The 26,536-nt window shown below is 38.0% G+C and overlaps 1 protein-coding gene across 9 annotated transcripts in view; it reads right to left on the bottom strand.

The window, feature by feature from the left end:
• Window positions 1-26,536, bottom strand: part of WIPF2 (WAS/WASL interacting protein family member 2) — a 65,711-nt gene that overhangs the window by 13,565 nt on the left and 25,610 nt on the right. For 7 of the 9 annotated variants that reach the window (XM_072646360.1, XM_072646354.1, XM_072646357.1 and 4 more), the window contains 4 exons: window positions 18,100-18,225; window positions 15,391-15,523; window positions 14,667-14,783; window positions 13,769-14,431 (listed from right to left, as the gene is read on the bottom strand). In XM_072646360.1, the coding sequence (XP_072502461.1) occupies window positions 13,769-14,431; window positions 14,667-14,783; window positions 15,391-15,523; window positions 18,100-18,162 (976 nt within the window). In that variant the 5' untranslated portion in view covers window positions 18,163-18,225. The remainder of the gene's footprint in view (window positions 1-13,768; window positions 14,432-14,666; window positions 14,784-15,390; window positions 15,524-18,099; window positions 18,226-26,536) is intronic. The other 2 variants (XM_072646362.1, XM_072646361.1) reach the window with 1 other exon arrangement.

The raw sequence follows: 26,536 nt of genomic DNA, 5'->3' as shown, positions 1-26,536 counted from the left end.
CAACAAAATTCATTTTAAGGAATAAAAGATCTAGTATTTCAAATGAAATAATGAAATAGACATTAAGGAGGAACAGTACTTTTAGACCTCAATTTATACTAAAAAACAAAATCATCACAACAATTTGGTAAGTTAAAAAAGAGAAAAGCAGGTCAATGTGACAGACAAGGATCAGAAAGTGAACTTGGTATTCCAGTGTTTGATAAACCCACAGACACAAATTATTTTAAGGAAGAATTCCCAATTTAACCAAAAATTGCTGAGAAAATTGGAAATTAGGTTTAACCTTATGCCACACATTCCACAATAAGTTCAAAATGGATATAACCTGAATAATATAAACTTTTATCACATTGTAAAAAAATCAGAATCAGATCAGATATCTTTTATTGTTTTAGAAATTTGAATTCTTATCCAAAGGAATAAAGGCAACCACAAAAATGGTCACAAGCAATTAAAAACTTTTCATGAACAAAATTAATGAAATTAGGATAAGAGAAGTGGTCAACTAGGAGAAAAAAATCTTCACAGCAAATATATCTAATAAGCCTCAAAAGAATTTGCAAAAACATAAAACCAGATAAATGGTAAAAAGATATAAAAAAAAGTTCCCAAAATAAGAATTGTAAACTATTAACAATCATAAGAAAGAATACTCCAAAACACTAGTAAAAACCCTGAGGTTTCACCTAACATCCAGAAAATCAAAGATGACAAAATATGGGAATAATCAATGTTGGGAGGGCTGAGGAAAATAGGAATATTAATGAATTATTGTTGGAGCTATGAGTTAGCTCAACCATTCTGGAAAGCAATATGAAACTATACAAATAAAACTTGCTAAAAGGTTCACACCTTCTAATACAGATAGATTTCACTGTTACATTATTATCCCAAGGAGGCAATGGATTTTTAAAAAAAGAGAGAGAGAAGAAAAACTGAATATACACCAAAATATTTATAGAAAGATTTTTTTGTGTGTGCCAGCAAAGAATCAGAAACAAAGTAGAGGCTATCCAACAGGCAATGACTAAACCAATTGTGGTACATGAATGGATAGGAACGTACTGTACTGTAAGAAATAAAAAAAAATTTGAATATCAAGAATGACAAAAAGACTTACATGAACTGATCAAAGTTAAGCACAGCCAAGAGAACAAGATACCTAACTGCAACAATGTAAATGTAAAGATCCACTACAACACACAAAAAAATTAATGTTGTGATGAAGGAGGCAAGATAGCAGATTATAGGCAACCCAGATGAACTCTCTCAGCATCCCCCTCCCCAAAGCTTTAAAATAAAGTCCAAAATCAAATTTTGGAGGAGCACAGCCAACAAAGTGTCACAGTGAGACATTTTTACGGCCTAAGAAAACTTAGCAGGTGAGCAGGAGAACTTTGTGACTCTGAAGACACCTGTCTGAAGCCCACATATGCAATGCAAACAACAGTGGCTGCAGCAGCAGATTCAGCCCTCAGCCCAGAGAGAGAAAAAGAGTAAGACAAAAGGTCTGAAAGAGAGAACAGGGGACCCTTTCCTAGCACTGCCTGGCAACTCTATAACTTATACAAAGTTCTGAGTCACTGTTATGGGGCAGAGAGAAACACTGGTGGTTGGTCACAAGGTAGCAAGGGTCTTGATTCCAAGGCAAAGGGAGGTTAGTGCTTGTGGCCTCAAGAGACCAGGGACTCTTCCTGGGTAAAGACAACAGCTGAGACCAGAAGAGCAGGAACCATACCTCTTCTCTCATATCACCTTTTAAACATCAAAAACTTGCCAACTCACTGAAAACAGCAGCACAAAAAAGTCTGAAGTTTAGGACACCATCTCTCCACCCTCCAGCCCAACTTTTTTTTTTTTTTAAACTTTTAACATTCATTTTCACAAAATTTTGGGTTCCAAATTTTCTCCCCATTTCTCCCCTCCCCCACCCCAAAATGCAGAGCATTCTAATTGCTCCTATCACCAATCTGCCCTCTCTTCTGACATCCCTCCCTTCCCTTATCCCCATCTTCTATTTTGTCCTGCAAGGCAAGATAACTTTCTATACCCCATTACCTGTATTTCTTATTGCCTAGTTGCAAGAACAATACTCAACAGTTGTTCCTAAAACTTTGACTTCCAACTTCTCTTCATCCCTCTGTCCCCACCCATTCCCTTTGGGAAGGCAAGCAATTCAATATAGGCCATATCTGTGTAGTTTTGCAAATGTCTTCCATAATAGTCGCATAAGACTAACTATATTTCCCTCCACCCTATCCTGCTCCCCATTGCTTCTATTCTCTCCTTTGATCCTGTCCCTCCCCAAGAGTGTTGACTTCAAATTGCTCCCTCCTTCCATTGCCCTCCTGTTAAGGTAAGCTCAGTCGCACGTGAACAGTCTTGGGTGAGGTACGAGGCCCCCCAGAGAATAGCTGGGAATTGAGGAGTGAGACACGAGTTATCTCATTTTCCACCTCTTCTCAGTGGAAACTTGTTGGGGAGAGCATCCCACCCTTGAGATTGGTCCGTGGTCTGAGCACACCTTTTGTTAATTGGCTAAGGGGCCAAGAGCATGTGGTCCACGAGCTAGCAGGGAGAGAGCTTAAATGGGACAGGAAAGCCTGAGAGGGGGTTGGGTTCTTCTTTGCTCCTCGGAAGGGAGAAGGGGGCTCCTGCGGGGAGTTCCGGCGGGGAGCACTAGCCCTGCATGCTGACATGTAGTTTGTATCTGGAATGAAGCCTACACCTCCGTTTGACTGTGGAGGTCTCTTCTCTCATTTGTTTATCCGGCTGGCCACCGAAGACCTGAGATAGGTAAGAGGACCCGGGCAGCCCACGGCATTAGGCCGGACACCCCTCCCTTCCATCATCCCGCCCACCTTGCTTATCCCCTTCTCCCCCACTTTCCTGTAGTGTAAGATAAGTTTTCATACCAAAGTGAAATGTGCATTTTATTCCTTCCTTTAGTTGAATGTGATGAGAGTAAGCTTCATGTTTTTCTCTCACCTCCCCTCTTTTTCCCTCCACTGAAGTCTTTTACTTGCCTCTTTTATGAGAGATAATTTGCCCCATTCCATTTGTCCCTTTCTCCTCCCAATATATTTCTCTTTCACCCCTTAATCTCATTTTTTAAAGATATGATGCCATCCTATTCAATTCAGTGTGTGTGTGTGTGTGTGTGTGTGTGTGTGTGTGTGTGTGTGTGTGTAATCCCACTCACTACCCAGATACTGAAAAGTTTCAAGAGTTAAAAATATTGTCTTTCCATGTAGGAATGTAAACAGTTCAACTTTAGTAAGTCCCTTATGACTTCTCTTTGCTCTTTACCTTTTCATGCTTCTCTTCATTCTTGTGTTTGAAAGTCAAATGTTCTTTTCAGCTCTGGTCTTTTCATCAAGAATGTTTGAAAGTCCTCTATTTCATTGAATGACCATTTTTTCCGCTGAGTATTATACTCAGTTTTGCTGGGTAGGTGATTCTTGGTTTTAGTCCTAGTTCCTTTGACCTCTGGAATATCATATTCCATGCCCTTCTATCCCTTAATGTAGAAGCTGCTAGATCCTGTGTAATCCTGATTGTATTTCAACAACACCTGAATTGTTTCTTTCTAGCTGCTTGCAGTATTTTCTCCTTGACCTGGGAACTCTGGAATTTGGCCACAATGTTCCTAGGAGTTTCTCTTTTTGGATCTCTTTCAGGAGGTGACTGGTGGATTCTTTCAATATTTATTTTGTCCCCTGGTTCTAGAATATCAGGGCAGTTTTCCTTGGTAATTTCATGAAAGATGATGTCTAAGCTCTTTTTTTGATCATGGCTTTCAGGTAGTCCCATAATCTTTAAATTGTCTCTCCTGGATCTATTTTCCAGGTCAGCTGTTTTTCCAATGAGATATTTCACATTTTCTTCCATTTTTTTCATTCTCTAGGTTTTGTTTTGTGATTTCTTGGTTTTTCATAAAGTCATTAGCCTCCATCTGTTCCATTCTAATTTTGAAAGAACTATTTTCTTCAGTGAGCTTTTGAACCTCCTTTTCCATTTGGCTAATTCTGCTTTTGAAAGCATTCTTCTCCTCATTGGCTTTTTGAACCTCTTTTGCCAATTGAGTTAGCCTATTTTTCACAGTGTTATTTTCTTCAGCATTTTTTGGGTGTCCTTTAGCAAGGTGTTGACCTGCTTTTCATGATTTTTTTGCCTCTCTCTCATTTCTCTTCCCAGTTTTTCCTCCACCTCTCTTACTTGATTTTCAAAATCCTTTTTGAGCTCTTCCATGGTCTGAAACCATTGAATATTTTGGATGTTTGGGATACAGAAGCCTTGACTTTTATGTCTTTCCCTGATGGTAAGCATTGTTCTTCCTCATCAGAAAGGATGGGAGGAGATATCTGCTCACCAAGAAAGTAACCTTCTATGGTCTTATTTTTTTTCCCCTTTTTTTGGGCATTTTCCCAACCAGTTACTTGGCTCTTGGGTCCTTTGTCAAGAGTAGGGTATACTCTGTAAGATCTCAGTTCCTCCAAGGTGGCATAATCAAGTGTGTACTGGTCTGGCTGCACAGAAGGATTTTTGTGCCCAGAATCTTAGCAGAGTTTCCTCTTCGCAGCCATCTGGCCTCCAGTTCTGCCAAGCCAGCACTAAGGAACTGGGATTCAGTCAAGCTGCGGGGGGCAGGGCCACCATTCAGTGTGACAAAGACCAGCTCCCTCAGTGCCCCCAGGGGTTTTTACGATCCAGGAATGGTCTTGGGCTGCTGTGAATACTGCTTCCGCCTACCCTAAGTGGCCTTTGCAGCTACTGCCTGAGGCTGGAGCTATGGGAAGGCCCTTCTCCCTTCCTGGCCAGCTGAAAAAACCCCCCTCACTGACCTTTGGAGCCTGTGGGTTGAGGGATCTGAGGACCTGCTGCTGTGACCAGAGATTCTGCCCCCGAGGTGTCCTCCTCCCAGAGTCTCGTCTTGTAGCTCCGCCCGGCCAAGGCTGGGCTCCACTCCGAGTCCGGTGCAACCAACGTTTCCCGTGGGCCTTTCAGGTCACCCTGGGCTGGAAATCTCCTCCACCCTGTTGTTCTCCTCTTCTACTGCTCCAGAATTTTTTGAGAGTCCCTCTCTACAGGTATTTTATGGGCTATGTGGGGAGACCCTGCGTATGTGTGTCTTTCTAGTCCCAGTCCAACTTTTAACATGAACTTCAAAGTCAATAAAGAGGCTGGAAAAATGAACAAACAATAAAAAATAATTTGACCATAGAAAGCTATTGTGGTGGCAGGGAAGACCAAAACAAACTCAGAAGACAATAAAGTGAAAACAGTTACAAACCCTCAAAGGAAAAATGCAGACTGGACACAAGTCTAACAAGAATTCCCGGAAAGTTAAAGAGATAAGAGTAGTAGAGAAAAAACTGGAGAAAGAAGTGAGGAATGCAAGAAAAATATGAAAAGATTATTAACTGCTTAGTAATAGAGGCACACAAAAAAAATACTGAAGAAAATAACACTTTAAGAAAACAAAATTGGCCTAATGGTAAAAGAGGTACAAAAATTCAATGAAGATAAGAACTCCTTAAAAACTGAAACTGGGTAAGTAGAAGCTAATGACTCCTGGACATACCAAGAAACAATACAACAAAGTCAAATGAACTTAAAAAAAAAAAATAGAAGAAAACATGAAATACCATTTCAGAAAAAGAATTACTAATTAAGAATTACTGGACTACCTGAAAGCCTACATACCATATTTCATGGAATTATCAGGGAAAAATGATCTAACATCATAGATCCAGATGATAATACAGAACTAGAAAGAATTCACTGATCAATTCCTGAAAGAGAACCCAAACTTAATTCCCAATTACAGCCAAAATTATATCAATTCCAATTTGAAGCATTTCTGATGAAAACACCAGAGCTGAACAGAAAATCTAACATTCAAAAGCAAGACTCAAGGAAAATATTAAAGGAAAACATAACTATAACAGTCTCAATAAAGTTAAGCCTATATAGGAAGATGACAGAAGTAACTACTTTCATTATTACATAGACAAAGGGCAGAGAACTGAGTCTATTATGTTGGAATGATCTAAAAAAAATGAAGAGGGATGCACTGAGAAAAATGGGGGAGAGTTGTAGAGGGGGGATAATTTACTCACATAAAAGAGGCTCATAAGGAGGGGGAAATGAGGGGGGTAAATGAGCACTGCTTGAACCTCATTGTGATTAGAATGGGTTCAAAGATGGGGAAAAATACAAATACAAATACAAACACACATACACGCTCTCTCTCAGCTGTATACAGACATATAGCTAACCCAACAGGGAATAGGAGGGGAAAGGAATAAGAGAAAGGTGGAAAGGGATGATAAAAGGTAGCACAGATTAAGGGAAGGAGCAATTAGAAGTCAAATAGACTTTTGAAGAGGAACAGGATAAAAAAAAAAGAAGAAAATGGGACAAAGGGAAATGCACAGTGATCATAACTGAATATTAATGGCATGAGCTCATCAATAAAGCAGAAGTGGATAGCAGAAAAGATTAGAAATGAGAATCCAACAATACTGTTTACCAGAGATACACATACAGTTAAAAGGCTAGAGAAGAATCTATGCTTCAGCTGAAGTAAGAAGGACAGTGTAGCAATCATGATCTCAAACAAGGCAAAGGCAAAATTAAATTAAAAGGGATAACCAAGGAAACTACATTAGACAATGAAGTAGTATCAAAAATTTTTACAGCAATTTTCTCTGATAAAGGCCTTATTACTCAAATACATACTAAGTAGAGAACTGAATCAAATTTATAATTATTTATGTCTCAAATAAATGCTCAAAGGTTATGAACAGATAGTTTGCAGAAGAATCAAAGCTATCTATAGTCATACAAAAAATTGCTCTAAGTCACTACCATTTAGAGAAAGGCAAATTCAAACAGCTCTGAAATGCGACCTCACATCTATCAGAAATGACAAATGCTGGAGGGGATGAGGGAAAAAAGGTACGTTAAGGAACTGTTGGTACACCCAAAGGGCTATAAAACTGTGCATACACTTTGATACCGCACTAGCACTACTAGGTCTGTGTCCCAAAGAGATCAAAGAGAAAGGAAAATGGCCAATATGTTCAAAAATATTTCTAGCACCTGTTTTGTGGTGGCAAAGAAGTGGAAATTGAGGGGATGCTCATCAACTGGGGAAGGGCTGAAAAAACTGTAGCATATGATCGTAATGGAATATTATTGTACTGTGGGAATGATAAGAATGGTGGTTTCAGAAAAACATGACAAGACTTACATGAACTGATGCAAAGTGAAGTGAGAAGAACTGGGAGAACATCACCCACAAAAAACAGCCCATTTGTAATGATCAACCGTGAAAGACTTGGCTACTCTGATCAATACTATGATCCAAGACAATTCCCAAAGGACTCATAAAAAGGATGCTGTCCCATCTCCAGCAAAAGAACTGACTAACTCTTGACTACAAACTGAAGTATCATTTTCCCACCTTTTTTTGCTTTTAAAAATATATGGCTAATATAGAAATGTTTTGCATGATTTCACAACTGATATTATATTACTTGCCCTACTCAGTGAGTAAGGAAGGGGTTGGGAGGGAGATAATTTGAAACTCAAAATTTAAAAAGGATATTAAAAATAACAAATTAGAAAAATGAATTTTAAACAAATGTTGCAAAATTACAAAGATCAAGCTTAAACCCAAAGAAGTTCTGAGAAGATACTTGCTTCAGCTTCTTTGCAGAAGTAGGGAGGTCTACAGGTGTGGAATACATATACTGTAATGCTTTTTCAGTGTTATGGATTGCTTTTATTTATTTCCCCCCCTTCTTTCTCTTTTTATCATTTTTAAATAAAAATTCTTTGTTATAAGAAATGGCTCTCTGGGGAGATGAGAAGGATAAAGAAGAAATGCAGGTGATATGAAATTAAAATTGATCAACAAATTTTTAAAAATATGAAAAAGTGCTCCAAATTATTAATAAGAGAAAGCAAACTCAAACTCTAAAGGTTCATCTCACACTGAGTAACTTAAATGAAAAAAGTAGGAATGATTAATAATGGATGGATTGTGGGAAGAAATGCACAACTAATGTTTTGATGAAGCTGTGAACTATTTCAAAGTATTAAGAATGTGAACGACATGAAGGCTGGGATTGTTTCTTCCTTTCTCTGTACTCTCAGTGCTTACTAGCATGTGGTAAACATTTACTATATGACTGCTTACTTGACTTTGCCACTCTGGAAAAGCAACTTAGAATTAAATGAAGAAAGTACTTAAAATATCTATACCCTGTGATTGAGAGACCCCATAAGCCATGAAAGAGAAGGAAAAGAAAGGGAAATGGAAAGGGGAAAAGGAAGGTTTCAAATACACCAAAATATTTATAGGAGCATTTTTTTTGGTACCAGCCAAGAACTGTAAACAAAGCAGAGCTCACCAAATGGGGAAGAGCTACATAAATGTAATGGAATATTACTACAATGTAATAAAAGATGAAGATGACTACAAGGAAGCATGGTTTATAGATTTATAGAAACTGATGCAAAGTGAAGCAAGCAGTCAATCAAAAAATTTTATTATGCACCTACTACATGCCAAGCATATAGTGCTGAGGATACAAAACAAGGCAAAAGACAGTCCCTGCCTGTGAGGAGCCCACAATCTAAAGGGGGAGACAACAAGCAAATAACAATATACAAATAAGTTACACACAAGATAAAGAGGAAATAAATGAGGGAAGGCACTAGAATTAAGATGGGTTGGGAAAAGGCTTCCTATAGAACAGAGATATCAAACAAAAAATTGTGTAACACTCCCTAATGTAGAGAACCAGATTAAAATGTAACTGGAAAATATTTAACAGAATAAAATACGTTGAAACACAAGCAATATTACATTTTAAAACTAAGTCAGTATGTAGCTCATAGGGATTTTCATCTGTATGGAAGTGAGTAGCCTCACTTCCACTTGAGTTTGACAGCAATGTTGTAGAAGACGGGATTTTAGTGGAGACTGAAAACTAGAGAAGACACTAAGCACAAAGGAGGAAGGACAGTAGTCCAGTTATGAGGGATACTCAGATAAAATTCCCAGAGCCACAAGATAGTGTCTTGTTTGTGGAACAGTAAGAAGGCCAATGCCACTGGATCCTACATGCTGGAGAGTAAGATGCAAGAAGACTGAAATGGCAGGAGGGGACTGGCTTATGAAGAGCTTTTAAAATCAAGTAGAACATTTTGAATCAGCTCCTGAAGGCAATAAGAAGTTATCTGAATTTACAAAGTAGGAGGTGACATGGTCAGATGTGGAAAATCACTTCGTAGGCTATGATAGACTAGAGAAGGGGAAGACTTAAGGCAGCAGCCTACTGAAGAGTCCATGAAGTGATGAAGGCCTGCACCAGAGTAATTCAACGTCAGAGAGAAAGGGGGCATATTCAAAAGATGTCCCAGAAGTGAAATTGATAGGTCTTGGCAATAGGTCAGATTATGGGAGGAAGCTGAGGATGACACCTAGGTTATGAGCCAGAGGGACTGAGAAGATGGTACTGCCCTCTACCATAACAGGGAAAGTAGGAGGTATGGAAATTTTTTTTTTAGGGAAAAAGATAATGAGTTCAGTTTTAGACATATTGAGTTTAAGATGCCTACTGGACATCTAGTTTGAGATGTCTGAAAAACAGCTGAAGATGTGAATCTGAAGGTCATCAGAGAGGTTAGGTGCAAGATAAGATAGATTTGAGAATCATCAGCACAGAGACAGTAATTAAATCCATGGGAGCTGATAAGATCACGAAGTATAGAAGGAGAAAAGAAGAAAGCCCAAGACAGAATCCTTTTGTTAAGGAGAACCAAGAAAACAATAAATATAACAATAATGTAAATAGGAAAAAAACTGCAAAAAATCATATAAAGTATACGCTGTGAAATCATAATGACTAAGCTTGCTATGAAAAGGCAATTCCTTCTTTTGCAGGTGAGGAAGTCAGAGTGTGGAAAACTATCTATAATGCTGAACTTTGTTAATGTGTTTTGTTGAACTGAGTTAATTTGTTAATTGAGTTTTGTTGAACCATTTTTTTTTCCCCTTTGTTAACTGAGACAGCTCTCTGGGAGGAGGGGAAAGAGGAATATGCTGGGAAATGCAGATGGATGTAAAACCAAAATATATCAATAAAAATTTTAATGCCATGAACTGATATTTAAAAAAACATTAGTAGGATGCAGATTTTACAGGGAAAAAAACCTTAATATGAAAGCAGAAGCAGATAGCACAGCATTACTGAATAAAAGTTATCATTTCCCTTCTTCAGGCTGCAATTAAATAACAATGAAATGAAATGATAACCCTTCTTTGTCTTCTAATAACAAATACCTGAGCATCACTTCCCTCTAAACCAACCTATTCACCTAGCACTCCTTTAAAATCACCTTTCTTTCCCTGGAAAGATTTACATGAACTGATGCAAACTGAAGTGAGCAGAAACAGGAGAACATTGTACACAGTAATAACCCTATACAAAGACCAACAAGGAATGACTTAGCTATTCTCAGCAATACAATGAGCCAAGACAATTCCAAAGGATTCATAATGAAAAATGTTATTCATATCTAGAGAAAGAACTGATGGAGCCTGAATGCAGATCAAAGCATACTAATTCTCACTTTCTTTTAATTTTTAACGTTTTTTTTCTTTTGATCTGTTTCTTCTTTTACAACATGAATAATGTGGAAATGTTTTACATAATTGTACATATGATAATGACATATCAAATTGCTTACCATCTTAAAGAGGGGAGAGGTGAAGGAGAAAATCTGGAACTCGAAATTTTTTAAATCAATTTTAAACCTTACATGTAATTTGAAAAACAAAATACTATAAAAAAGAACAATTAAAAAAATTAAAACATTGAAGAGAGGGGGGAAAAAATCACCTTTTTTCTAGTATATAAGACAGCATAACATAGAACAAAACAACAGATCTGGATTCAGATCTCACCTCTGACATTTACTAGACCCAGGGCAGCCTCTTAGAAACTCAGTTTCTTTATCTGTGAAATGGGGATTATAATATCTGTAGTACCTACCTTGTAAGGTTACTGTGCAGTTCAAATGAGAATGTATATGAAGGGCTCTGTAAGTTTTAAAAGCACTATATAAATGTCATGTATTCATGTCTCTAGGCCTTTGTACCAGTCTTCTTCCATGACTAGAATGCATTCATTGCTCACCTCCACTTCACAGAACCCTTTTCTTCCTTTAAGATGAAACTCAAGAATCCCCATCTCCATCTCAAACTAGCCTGAATTTAATTACTTTGCATTTAGTCACCTCAGTCACCTTCTATTTATTCTGTAAAGGGCAGATCTGTTTATTATCTTTCTGGTCCGAACGGCATTTGCATCCTCAGTGCCCAATGTCTGGCACACAGCAGGCATTTAATACATGCTATTTATATTTCTAGAAACTCACCACTAATTGCAATGTCCCAGAACTTAGTGTCCATCACTAAGACACAATGGAATCCCCAAGCCAACAACTACAGCATAGCTGGGTTACCAAACTGGTAAGGGAACAGGACCTAGCTTCCTAGTACTTTGGCCAGCTCACTTTTAAACTGGCTCAAAAGAAAACTAAATAAAATAAAATAATATCTGGTTCAAAAGGCAGAACAGAGAATGGAAGGAAATGGAATCTTGTTGGCCTGGCAGGAGCAAATCATGGTATGAGACCTAGAGAATAGGTGGGGCTTTGATTGTTTTTCCTTTTTTTTTTTTTTCCCAAGGGGGAAGGCAAGGCAATTGAGGTTAAGTGACCTGCTCAAGGTCACAAAGCTAGTGTGTCAAATGTGTAAGGCCCTCCTGACTCCAGGGTCAATGCTGTACACACTGCACCACCTAGCTGCCTGTTTTTCCTTTTTTAAGTAAGGAGAATCCTTACTTAAATAGAATCCTACTCCAATGCCAACACAAATCCTTTAAGTGGACAGTTTGCAAGATTATACTTTGGCAAAAGGGATGATTTCTCTTATTACTCAGCCAACAACTTAGCCAACAGATTCTGTAGGAAAACAAAAGACCCCACTCTGTCTTTCCGTTTGCCTCTTCAAAAAAAAAAAACCCTAAAAAGCACAGTTCTTTTGAAAAATATTTGAAAAAATATTTTATGAAAAATATTGCAAATCACTAATTATAAAAAAATGCAAATTAAAACTGAAGTTCTACTCATATCCAAAGATGAGAAAAAGAAAATGACCAACTGTCAAAAGAGCTGCTGAAGGAAAGGCACACTAATCCACTGTTGGTGAGGCTATGAATTTACCAATTTTAGAACCAATTCAGAACTATTGCCAAGATCACTTTAACCCAGAGACACCATTAGTTGTTAGGCACATGACCCTTTCCTAAAAGGCAAAGACAGAGGAAAAGAGGTTCAGACATACCAGAACATTTATAGCATCACTTTTTGTTGTAGTCAAATAAGTGCCCATCAACTGAAGAATGTCTAAAAAGCTGATATGAAGGTAACAGGTTATTATTGCAACATAAAAAACAATGACTATGCATGATTAAGAGAAATCTGGGAAGACCTGTATAAAGTGATGCAGAGTTAAGCAAGCACAAATAGTAGAACAATTTTACAGGATGACTACAATAATGTGGAGGAAAATCACATAAAAAGCTCTGATCCATGCAGCAACCAATTACGACTTTCAGAAGATTGATAATGAAGCATGCTTTCCATTTCTTAACAGAGATGTCACGATCTAGACGTAAGACACACATTTATAGGCAGAGCCAAATCATTGAATTGTTTTGCCTGACTCCACTTACTGGCTACAAAAGAAAGGCTTCTATTTGAGAGATAGGGAATTTGGGGGGTAGCAATAGTATGGGGGGTAGCAATAGTATTGGGACCAAAAAAAAGAATATCAACAAAATGTTAAAAAATTACACAGAAGAGAGCGGGACAGAAAATCCAAAAAGGGGCAGAGACAAACAAAATAATGTTGCTACCAATGTGTGTTAAATTTAAGTTTTTTTTAAAATTGTACATAATAGAAATTCATGGCTTTAATATACACAATTCCCTTCTCTTCATAATTAAAATCTTTGCTTTGTTTATGTTTATTAAGTTCATAAAAAAGAAAGACAATTTTTTAAAAAGTATATCTGAGAAAGCCTAAGCTGTGAGTCAAGATGAATCATAACTTCCACAGGAATTTTAGCCTTTCAGCTTGGACTTATATGCAGGTAAGTCTTTCATACAAATCAATCCCTACTTACATTTAAGCTGTAGATACAGAGCTTAGAATGTACAGGGCTTTAAGACAGCTCCTAAAAGGAAGCATCTTACTCTTTTTACTAACCTAACCTAACTAAAATAATTCTAATTTTATGAGTGCTTTATGAGGACAGTAATTACTTGGCCAACTTTCACGAACCATACATTTAAGAATTGGTACAGGGACAGTTCTAAGCACAAATTCAACAGCAACATGTGGGGATTTAAATTGCCTGAATTAGAGAGGCCCCAGGAATAGTCATTCTGTCCAGTCTACCCCTCAATTTCTAACCTACTTGGAGGTTATCCTTAGAGGAGGAAATTCCAGATCTGTTTTTACTCATCTCTACAAAGAGTGTTCTCAGTCAACTGTCAAAAAGATGTTCCCAAAAGCTAAGCCAGATTTCCTCAATCTTTCAGGAATCATTCAGGCACTGGATAAGACATTTTGGATAAACAATAACATAATGAGAAAGAAGCTTTAAAAAGTACTTACCTGCTCCCCGACTAGGAGGTTCTCGGGCAGGGGGAGGTGGTCTACTACTCTGTAAAGAAGGTGAGACTGAGGTGGGTGGGGGAGGTGCCAGGCCTCTAACGAGCCCTGGTGTCTTCCTATGTAAAGAATTGTGTCTCTGTGGTAGCTCAGGGGCTGACTCATTAGTGGGGCTTGAGGGCCCATTAGGGACAGCAGGGGGCTGACGGTAAGGCGGTGGAGGGGGAGCCAAAGACTGGTTGTGACCACTTGGTCCTGTCCTAATATTCACGGGGGAAGGAGGTGGCTTAATTGGAGGTGGAGCAGGAGGCCCTTCTCGGCCAGGGGGAGGCCTCTGTCCAGGGGTTGGCGGCAAAGGCTTCTCTCTGTTGTAGGCTGGGGCTTTGCTGCTGTGCATAGGCAAAGGTGCAGGGGGTGCATTGGCACGGCGCCCAGGGGGTGGTGGCGGAGGAGCCGAAGAACTATGTTTCATGCCCGTGCTGCTGGTGGAATTGGGTCGGGATAGGTCCGGTAAAGAGGGTCTCTGCATCCTTGGCAGCTCTGGGGGGGATGCCCGACTACTGTCTGAATCATCTTGGGGACGGCTATTGCCTGTGGACACTGGGGGCCTTGGAGCAGTGGCTCGTGAAGCAGAGACCTGTAAAACTGTCTTGCCAGGTAGGTTCTCTGCAAAGAAATCAGAAATAACAGAATCAGCAAAAACAGGTTCATGGCTAGCTATTAGACTTTATAACTGGTATTCCTTCCGATATAAAACAAGAAAGAAAATTTTAGTTCAGTGTTCTTATTCAGTCTGATTGGAAATATGGACAAATTTACTACATACTGTTGTTTTTTGTTACATCAACCCCCCTCCACCCATATGCTTTGGTTAGGGAAGGAAAAAAAACTGACCAGATACCTGAAATGTCCTTTGTTCCTACAGGTCTGAGTTTTGGCACTCCTCCTTGGAAAAGACCTCCCTTGGGCTGCAGGGCATTTACTCCAGAACCATAACCCCCACTTCCTCCTTTGGGTTCTGCAAAACATATAACCATTTCAAGTTATTACTTAGTCTAAGCTCACTTGATGTCCAGGAGTAGTTTTCAGAAAGAATCCCTTTTTCTCAATCATGACCACAATAAACAAGCATCCTAGGAAGAGAAAGAATATATCCATTTTCCACATTCAAGAAACAGAGGATAGGAAGGCTATTCCTGACTATGGCAAGGGGTTCCCCACAAGCTCAAGAACATCAAAGAGATTCTCTTCCAATCTTGCACCCTCAACTCAAAGTAAAAGTCCTTAATGTCAAAGGGTACAATGAATAAGGAGATTCAGGTATGGAAGATCTGCCCACAGACCTATAATGGGTGGTCCATGGAAACATGTGAAATCTGAGATGTTTATAAGGATTTATGGATCTCTTGTGGAAGAAGATAAAGATTTGTCCCAAAGATGCACAATAAGCACAAGAGCTACAGCAGATGAGAGTCTGACAAAGAAAAACTTTCCTAAAGATTGGAAGGAAACCTGTCAGCTCAGGTTTGCAGCAATAAAAGTAGAAACAAGACAGCACTGATAAATCTCAGAACCAGCCACAGGAGGCTAGGAGTCTACAGATGGGAAGATAACTTGTCACTTACTCTCAAGGACTGGAGCACTCCGATCATTGATATGAGTCACTTTTTTCAGCCGAGTCCCTTTGCAGATGTCCTGTAATAGGGCACCTCGGCCCCGCTGTTCATCCCGACTCAGCTTGGGTGGTTCTGTGTTTGCCTATAAGAATTCATACCAGAAAGTCAGCATCACCATAAGTTAAGGGCTAAATGCCCTCCTACAGGTTGTACTAGCCTACATATCACAGAACAGATTCTAATCTCTGCTCTTAAAGACCACACACCCACCTCAGAGGAAGATCTCACAGTCTTCCTCAGTCTCTTGGTTCCTACTACTGACAATCTTTTCCTAAGCCTTCCTACTGAAACCTACTGAAACTAAACTGAAATTTAATTTACTTCCAATTTGATTCATCTCCTCTCAGAGTGTCCTCTGGACAGGTGGAGAAAGCTAACTTCATCTTTGGAAGCTTCTAATGAACTAATAGAAAGAAACTCTTCTCCAGCAAACACTCACATTTCTCCTGTTTGGTCTCGTCAAGACACTGTAGGCCATCACATCAAGTCAAAATTTAGGGGTCCAAGGGAGAGGGAAGAAAAGGAGGAAAAAAGACCACAGGAGGAAAGGGTTCTGTACGACTACCTTGAAGTTCCCCCATTGCTCTGGCAATAGCCAAACCCAATATGATTCAGATAGCAGCTGGGTTGAGGCTATGCAGCTGAGTAGGATCAAAAAATTTCAATGTCCAAGGCAAACATAACTTTACTGGGAGCATGACATGGTGGACAGAGGGCTAGACTTGGATCAAGAAGACCCATTCTCAAACTCCACCTCAGATGTATGCCCATGAGCCAGTTACTTAACCTCACTCCTCATCTCTAAAACAGGAATAATAACATCCACTTTACAGGGTTGCTAGGATCAAATGAAATAATGTACATTAAAGCATGTTGCTAACTTTTAAAGCACTAAACAGGGTGTCCCAAAAATCTTAGTGCTCTTTTAAGCTTTTTAGGGAAATATTAGCCATAGAAGCACAGAATATAATGGAAAGAACAATGAACTCCAAGGCAAAAAGCTTTAGGTTTTGATCTTGGATATTGTACTAGGCAGCTGTGTAACTTTACGTGAATTATTTAAACTCTCTAGGTTTACTCATCTGACATCCAAATGGAACATTCCACACTTCTATAAAGTGAGTTATAAAAGCCATGCTCTTGGACCTTTTAAGAGCTTACAACCTAAGCTTTTTTGTCTCCATTTCCAAGGCTGTGTATATTTTTTTAACAGTATATTCCACAAGCTTCCTGCCCTTTTCTGGGGAATGCCAGCTTTGGTCAGCTCTACCTTCAACAGAAATTGACTCAGGGAGCAAGGAGAAAGAAGAGGTACACTGAACAATTAGCAAGTGGTAGGTATGCCAATCCCCTTTCTCATGACGACCAGAGGAGTGACACATTCAAATTTGTAGGACAAATAGTTTTAGAATGAAACAAGAGTTCCTCCTCCTATTCCATCCTATCTAAAAGAATCTAGGAATCTTAGTGTAGAACAAGTTCAACATGAGTCAACAGTGTAAAATGGTAATCAAAAAAGCTAACTGGATGTTCAATTGAAATGAGATTGGCAAAATGTCCACAAACAGGGAGAGGATATTCCTGCTCTGGTATGTCAAAGATGTAGTACATCAGGAATATATTCTGGACCCCACATTTTAGGAAGGACATAAACATAAACAACCTGAAAAATGTGAACAGGAGGGGTGACCAGAATGGTAAATACCTCCAATATCATGCCACATAAGGATCAGTTCAGAGAAACGTGATTTAGTCTGGAGATCTAGAACAGGGGTGTGGAATCTGCAGCTGTGAAGCCACATGTGGACCTCGAGGTCTTCAAGTACAGCCCTTTGAATTCAAACTTCTCAGAACAAATCCCTTAATAAAAGGATTTGTTCTGTAAAACTTGGACTCAGTCAAAAGGCTGAACCCAAGGACTTAGAAGGCCACACGTGGCCTCAAGATCATAGGCTCCCCACCCTTCTAGAAGGACATAATAGCTGTCTTCAAGGAGCTGAAGGATTGTCATGTGGGAGGATTAGATTTATTCTGCTTGGCCCTAGAAGAAAGAACTACAAACAATGGGCAAAAGTTGTAACACAAGTTATAAAAAGTTAGTTTTGAGTTCCAGAAAAACTTGCAAACAATTAAAGCAAACTGAAAGTGGAGTGGACTGCCACAGGAGGATGTAGAGAGCACCTCTTCACAAAAGGTCTTCAAGGAAAAGCTAAGTGGATGACTATCTGACAGGAATGTTGTCAGGATTCCTGATCAGGTACAGGATGAACTGGTTAGCCTCTTAGGTCCTTCTCTTTTTCTGTCAAATTCCTATCCATTGTTTAAATCTCAACTCCAATGTTTAAAGCTCAACTCAACCTACTTACATACATACTTCTTGGTAAGGACACTCAACCTCAGAATTCACATAGTACTTTGTTTTACAATTGTCCAGCGTGTTTACCACAGAGCTACGTGTATGTCATCATTATTTGTGGTTATATCTTATACCTCTACTAAACTGAAAGCTCAATGAGGAAAAGGACCCCAGATCTAATAGGTGTTCACTGAATAGGTGCTTAATAAGTACTGCTTAAGGAATGACCTGAATGAATATTGTGAAGAAACAAATACAGCATTTTGATTTTGAGCCTAATGGTCTAGTGCACAGAATACTACCTGGTTAAAAGTGGGAGGGGGAGGGGGACCAGGAGGAGGTGGAGGTGGAGGCGGAATAGGCATCCTTGCCCTGCTCCCAGTTGGTGCTGTCTTTTAACGATTAGAAGTGTTGGGCCACTCATATACCTGCAAGTAAAATTAAAATATGCATAAAATACTTCTTCACACTAGAATTAGGAATAGCTGAAGCAGTGTACAAAACATATCTGCCTCTCAGATACTTGACACCACAGCATTAACATTAACTTTTTATTTTAGTCATTAAGATCTCAGAGAACTTTGGGAAAAAACCTCTAGTTTTGTGCTCTACTGCAGTCATCATTTCATCAATTCAGAAAAAAAGGAAAACTGTTTCATGCAAAATGAAGTACAGGTAGAACTAAGAACCCGTACGTAATACGCAGCTATAAAGAACTAATAAGCCATGATGAATCTAATACACTCACAGATGACCAAAACAACAAAGAAAACCACACAGGTGTCAGAGAAATTAGTCTACCTAAAAAATAAAATTGTTACAGAGTTCAGTGTCTAATAAGATTAGGACATGAGAAAAGCCAGGCGTTATACCCAATCAGGAGTAGAAAATCACATGCATTAAGACAAATTCCAACGATAAAAACAGCAAAGACAGTTCCAGAGAGAACAGAAAGAAGTCTTCTTAGGAAGAACTGATCTTTCTAAGAACCACCTTCTTGTGATAACAAGGAAGTTTTTTTCCCCTTTGGAGACCTAATACTTACAGAAAAGGTCTTAGTAACCTAGAGTATGGAATTGGATCAGAGACACAATTGAGATGGCTTACCCAAGCTAAACCCCTTCCACTATAGTACTTCAAGGGGCTATGTGTCAAACACAACTAAGTTTCCCTTTGACCTATATAAAGAAAATGACTATGGTGGGGTGGCTACTTGAATTGGGTAATGCTAACAATAGAAGCAGTATCCAAACTCATCTCTAGAGAATAGCAAACTCACTTCCAAGAGAAAAACTTCTGTTTCTGGTTTCAAAGCCAAGTAGCAGTTTTTGCCAGCTGACCTAGCACAAAATAACAGTTTTCTATAAGAAAAGCACCCTTCAGCAGAGAAAACATTTTTTAAAAATTTTCCAAAAGGGAAGGAGAAAAACTCCTCTACATTCCCAGCTAATAAAGTGCTTCAAAATCATTTATATCTGTTATTTTTCCCATCCACCATTCTCATCCTTAACCAAAGTGGCTCGAGTATGGGAAAAAAGTCTAATTTTTTAAAAAGTTAGCCTACTTATACATATCTCTAACCAGCTCCAGCTAGCACTCAGGAGTTCTGATACTAGCCTACCCTATAGCTCCAGGACTATCTGTAGAGGCTCAGATGGAAAGACCTTTCAGCATCTATTTTGAGAACTGGGAAAGAGATCCACATAAGCACCTAATGACTTCCAACATCAAATAAAAGCACAAGCAACTCTAATATCAGCCACCACACAGTAGAAACTGACCCAAAGAAAATTGGTTTACAACCGGACCACATATCACCTAAGGGTAAATTACCAGCAGACCATTTTAAAAATCTTTTATGTTGATGTCTTTTGTTTTTATATCACATTAATTTCCAAATATATGCCATCTCCCTTCACAGTGTCATTTACTTGATTTTTTTGGCTAGTTTTGCCAAATTGATGGGATTTTCTACTTTCTACATTTGTGGTGGCATTAAGAAATGAGTATGATGTAAAAAAGGCATTGGTTTAAAAAACATTTTAAAAATTCTGTTGCGAGTTGGGGACCTACCCTTATGTGTGATAAATAGCCCAAGAGTGAGCCTCCAAAGCCAAGATTTGTCAATATAATTACACAGTTTGCAGTTTCAAGAGTCTTTTCTATTTGCATTGTGTATGTTTTCCTAGTTCTGCTTATTTCACTCTGTATCAACTCAAGTAAGTCTTCCCATGCTTCCTTGAATTCTTCAGTCTTAGAGCCCAATAATATTCCAATTAACTCAAGCATATCACAATTTGGTCACTCCCCAATCTAAGGACATTTGCTTTATTTCCACTTCTTTGCTACCACAGAAACTGTCACTATGAACGTTTTGATGTACATGGGACCTTTTGTTTATTTTGGATTATATATTTAGCATGAATTATATGTTTAGCAGTGTGACCTGTGAGTCAAAGAGCATAGGTAACTTGGTCCCTTTTTTCACAATTCCAACTGCTTTCCAGAATGGTCAGACCAGTTCTTACCTCTACCAACAGTCTATACGTCTATTATATAAGCATGCTTGCCTTCCCTTAGTCCTTACTATTTACATCTTTTGTCATCTTTACTCATTTGTTGGGTGTGAGGCAAAACCTGTTTTAAAAAACAATCTTTAATGTGGTTAATAGTGTATAATTCTTTAAAGAACTTTCTCTTCTCACCACCCTTCAAAACTTAGCTCAAGCACCAGCTCCAACATGACAGTGCCTCCCCTGACATTTCTCACATTGACTTTGGGTAGTGTGTGCATATTTATATCTATACACACACACACATAATACATAAAAAGAAAACATTGACCTGTTATTTACCCAGAGACAACTGAAGCTACTTAAAGACAATTATTTTCATTTTTTTAATTTTCTACCCCCAGCACCCTTCCTAGAGACATTTAATAAATCCTTGTCATTTGATCTGCCCTCTGATAACTTATCAAATGGGAAATCACTCTCTTAAATTTGTGTTAATTAGACACATATTTCGGATACTGGGGACTTCATTACATCTATTAGATTATTATGATCTATAGATTAGATCTATACTAGATCTACATTAGATCTATATGGTACAAAGTTTTCTCCTAATCTATTGTTCCTTTGAAGATGTGAGAACTATCATCAATACCACAACCAACCACGTCTCCAGAGGACCTCTGATGAAAGATGCTGCCCACCCTCTTGACAAGATAAGGAATATAAGAGCCAAGGCCTTTATTTTTGGACACAGCCACTGCAAAGATTTGTTCTGCCTGACTTTCCTTGCTGCAAGGAGTTTTTCCCCTTCTTTCTTTCTCTGAGTTTATAATGGCCATGGGAGGTATTAGTTAAGGGACAGGGTGGTTAACCATAGTCTTACAAAAAAAAAAAAAAAGCCCCTCATTAATATTTTTTAAATGTTTCACAAAAGACAGCAGAAGGAAGCACAAAGAAGCAGGATAGTTTTTAAAATAACAAGCATAAATTATTACATACTTTTAAAAAGTGTTCTGTAAAGAAGATTTTCAGTATCATAAAGAATATTTTTCATATTTTGCTATGCGTATGGAAATGCTCATTTTTTTTGGAGTTTAAGTTCAGAATAATTTTTTTCGTTAAAAATTAAATAAAGGAACCTACAAAAGCACATTATACAAACAAAATTTTGTAATCAACAAACAATAACCACAATGAGATTTTATATTCACTACATGTTTCACTTAATTGGGGGATGGTAAAGATGTGGTTCATTTTTTTTTAAAAGAGATAGTTCATTTCATTTGCCTTAATCTAGTTACAGTTAAGACAGGTTTTCAAAGTAAAAAAAAACAAAACTTAATCAAAAAGCCAAAAGCACTGTTTGGGGTTTTCATGTATATGTGGATTGCTGATTAGGGCAGTAAAAAAAAGCAAGACTCGCCTGGTAAAAAGAGGCCTGAGGTATGTATGAAGCCCTAGGCACAGGACTGTCAGACCTCACTTGGCACACTAGCAGTCCATCAAACTTCATTTCAAAGGAGTCCTACTAACAGCAGAAGGTTCCGATTACAGCCACTGAAGATTCAAGATATATGAAAGGATAAAAAATTCACTTTGGGTCACATTATCTCTGTAAATAGGGTCAGAAGTGGTCTTGTTTGCTGCACAAAAATCTGGTGACAAAAGAGAATACTGTCTTTTACATGGGGCTATTAAATTGAGGAGGAAAAACTGATACCATGAAAGTATTCTCTTGGATTCTTGACCACAATCAGAAAGTAATCTTTATCTGGAGCACCAAGATCTCATTTTTCTTCAAGTGAATTTGAAGGCATGTCTATGGGTAAGAGGGGGTGTCAATATTGTATCCCATGTACTCAGGATGAAGTTGTAAAGCACACTGACTGTACTACAGTGTAGTTGGTGAGATGTCTTCTACACTGATCACAATAATTTCTTTACTCCCTTTGGCTCTGAATTTGCTTTTAAGGGTTTCTTCTACCTCAGCCATCTCCTTATAGAAACAATAATCCATCTGACAGTGACAGTGGCCAGAGATAGTGTTCACAAACATAACCTGCTGTTAAATACTGCTTGCAAAAAGTCTGCCCATTAGGGTGGCAATGATGATCTCAGACAAATCAAAAGCAAAAACAGACCTTAACTAAGAAATAATCAGGGAAACTAAATTTTATATATATATATGTATATATATATATATATATATATACATATATATATATATACACATATGTATATATACTAAAAAAGTACCACAATGAAGTAATCTCAAAAAATTTTATAGCAAGTTCCTCTGACAAAGGACTCATTTTCCAAATACGTACTGAGAACTGAGTCAAATTTATAAAAATAAGAGCCATTTCCCAATTGATAAATGCTCAAAGGATACGAATAGGCAGTTTTCAGGGAAAAAAAAATCAAAGCAATCTGTAGTTATATGAAAAAATTATCTAAAACACCACTGATAAGAGAAAGGCAAATTAAAACAACTCTGAAGTATCACCTACCAGAAATGACAACTGCTGGAAGGGATGAGGGAAAAATAAATGCATTAATGAACTATTGGTACAGTAGGGAACTAGTCCAACCATTGTGGAAAACAAGTTGGAACTAGGCCCAAAGGGCTATAAAAACTGTGCATACCCTTTGACTGTGTAATACCACTACTAGGTCTGTATCCTAAAGAGATCAAAAAAGGAAAAGAACTTACATGTACAAAAATATTTCTAGCAGCTCTTTTTGTGGTGGCAAAGAATTGGAGACTGAGGGTATGCTCATCAATTGAGGAATGGCTGAACAAGTTGCAATATATGACTGTGATGGAATACTATTATGTTCTAGAAAATGAGAGGGGTGATGATTTCAGGGAAAAAAAACAAAACAAAACACAGCGAGACCTATATGAACTGATGCAAAAGGAGTGCAAAGGACCCAAGAGATCATTGTGCTAGTAACAGCAATGTTGTAATGATGATCAATGGTGAAAAACTTGGCTACTTTGATCAACACAATAGTCCAAGACAACTCCAAAGGACTGGATGAAAAAATGCTATCCACCTCCAAAGAGAGAACTAATGAACCCTGTAAAATGAAATACAACTTTCTCAATTTATAATTTTTTGCTTCTTTTTTTTTTTAACAATATAGCTAATATAGAAATGTTTCACAGGACTTCACATGTATAACTAATACAATATTGCTTGCCTTTTTTGTGAGTGGAGGAGGGGCAGGCAGGAGGGAAAGAACCTGGAACTCAAAACTGAAAAAGAATACTAAAAATAAATAATAATTTTTAAGGAAAAAAAAAGACCTGCCCTTGATTTGTATATAGATAACTCACAAAGATTTTGTATCGATGGAAAAAGAGGCATATAGGCCAGGAGTTAATGATTTTGTCTCAGTCACCTTTTTTTCAACGATCCTCTGACAATACTTATCATGAAAGCAAAGCATAAAATAGGGAGATGTTTGCTCACTAAAGGTACTTACCACTGTCCTGGCAAAGAAGGGGGTAATACAGGGGAGCCAGCACAGAGTCCAAATTAAAAAGGGATTCCTTATGGCTGAAGAGGCATATCCTTATTTGCTGATGACATTGTACTGATTGCAGAAGACTCCAAAACCACAAAGGCACTTGACAAGAGCCTTAAAATTTCTCAAAGGAATTTGGTCTGTCCACATACACAGGAAAAAAACTAGGAGGTGAAGAATTTCTATTACCTAGATTCTAACACGTATTTGGAAGGACACCCTATAGAGCCTGTCCAACAGTGTGTAGATCTGAAGGAAACAGTACAGATAAACAATGAACTGAGCCTAGAGTTAAAAGCTGAAAAGCTGAAGAAAAGCAGATTATATTGCTTTCAAGGAAATGGCAAAGTTCTTTTAAAGTTCTTTCAGCAACCCCAAGCTTCTCATTAAAGGTCACTTTTTCAATATTAACATTTTACTGGTATTGCTTACACAGCAGTCAGACTACCAGTGCCACTGAAGAAATCAAAAATATCACATAGAAAGCAATGGAGACATGGTGTGTGTATATAGATATATAGATGGATGGATGGATGGATGGATGGATGGATGGATGGATGGATGGATGGATAGATAGATAGATAGATAGATAGATAGATAGATAGATAGATAGATAGATAGATAGATAGATGGATAGATAGATAGACGGTATATTTGCCTCAATTTCCTCAACTATAAAATAGGGTTAACAATAGCACTTACCTCCAAGGGCTGTGAGGATCAAATGAGGCATTTGTAAAGCACTTAGCACAGTTCCCGGCCCACAGTAGACACTTCATTTTTTTTTTTATTTTATTTACTTTCAGCGTTCTACAATCACTATGATATAACTTAGATTTTTTTTTCCCCTCCCTCCCCCTCCCCCTCTGAGATGGCATACAATTTTATATAGGTTCTACATATACATTCCTATTAAACACATTTCCACCATAGTCATGTTGCATAGAAGAATTACAATGAATGGAAGAAATCATAAAACAAACCAAAACATAATACAAAAGAAAATGATTTGCTACATTCTGCAATTGAAATCCATAGTTCTTTCTCTGGATGTGAAAGCATTTTGCCTTAAAAGACCATTGGGAATTTTTTAAGTCCTTGCATTGCAATGAAGTTCTAAGTTGACCAGAAAAAAATCCTCACACACTGTGGTTGTTGCTGTGTACAAAGTTCTGGTTCAGATCCTTTTGTTCATTGTATAAGTCTTTCCAGGCCTCTGTGTTCATCATTTCTTATAGTACAATAGTATTCCATTACATTCATATACCGCAATTTATTCAGCCATTCCCCAATTGATGGGCATACCCTTAATTTCCAGTTTTTGCCCACCACAAAGAGTGCTGCTATAAATACTTTTGTACATGTGGGACCCTTTCCCATTTTTATGATCTCTTGGGGATCATAGTAGACACTTAATGAATACTTATTCTCCTCCCTTCTTTCCTTCCAGCTCTAAATCTATTACTACAATTAGTAGTAATCGCCATTCTCAACAGGTAGTTCTGGCAGGCTAGTAAGTTACTCACTGTGAGATATATATGTAGAAGTTACAAGTATTTTTATAGTTTGTAGTACAACAAAGAAGCACATTTACAATATCCTCAATAAGTGGTCATACAGCATCTTCTGAAAGAGGTAAGATGAGGAAGGTGTTACTTTCCAAAGAAGTTCACTCCACTTTTGGACAATTTCAATTATAAGTTTTTCATTTCAATGAGCTGAAATCTACCTCTCAGCAGCTTCCATATATCCTCTTAGTTCTCCCTGGAGCCAACTAGGACAAGTCTACTCTCTCTTCCACATAATAATCCTTGGGGATGGTTATCATTTCTCTCCTACAACTTGTATTTTCTTCTCTAGGTTAACCATCCCCAATTCTTTCAACCAATCTTATACTACTGTCTCCTCAGTCTAATCACTCTCCTCTGGGACTTTCTTCAGTTTGTCAAGTCCTTTCTAAAATACACGAAGAATTGAACAAAGAATACGATATATGCTCTGACCTGGGGAGAGTACAGTAAAAAAATCGCCTATTTAAGAACAATAGATGCCTTGACATACCCTAAAATCTTCAGCTTCATATTAGCCCTTACTTCAAGACTCAGTTAAACATCTTCCTCATAAAACTTTTCCTGACCTCCCTAACTCCAAAGGCGCTTCCACCATAACCACTTTGTAATTAATATGGATTTACTCAGTATCTATTTATACATGAAAGTTCTCCCCAAAAGAATATATGCTCCTTAAAGACCAGGGACTATTTCACTGTTTGTCTTTTTATCATTACCATCTAATACAATGTCTGGCAAATAGCAGGTACTTAAAAATGTTCATTTGCAAATTTTTTAAAAACCACACTGGCATTTTTGAAGGCCATTTCCTGTCGCTGACTTAAACTGAGTTTGCAATCCACTAACCAATCTTTCACAAGACCTGTTATCCAGCCAGAAATTTCTATACTTCTGAATTTGACTTTTTTTTAACCCAAGTGTACAAACTATTAAATGTTATCTTATTAAATTCATAGCAGTCTGTAAAGACTTTTTGGATCTTTAATCTGTAATTCAGAGAGAGGTCTGAGGTCAAGGTTCAGATTTGGGGGTCATCTGTTAAGAGCTGATAGCTGAAGGGGCAAATGAGATTTCTCAAGTTATGAATCTCTTCATAAACAAACAGACCTCAATCCCCA

This window comes from Notamacropus eugenii, chromosome 2 (assembly GCF_028372415.1).
Source record: "Notamacropus eugenii isolate mMacEug1 chromosome 2, mMacEug1.pri_v2, whole genome shotgun sequence".
NCBI classification, from domain to species: Eukaryota; Metazoa; Chordata; class Mammalia; order Diprotodontia; family Macropodidae; genus Notamacropus; species Notamacropus eugenii.
The sequence above is the reverse complement of the archived record's forward strand: the minus strand, read 5'-3'. Positions and strand labels throughout refer to the sequence as shown.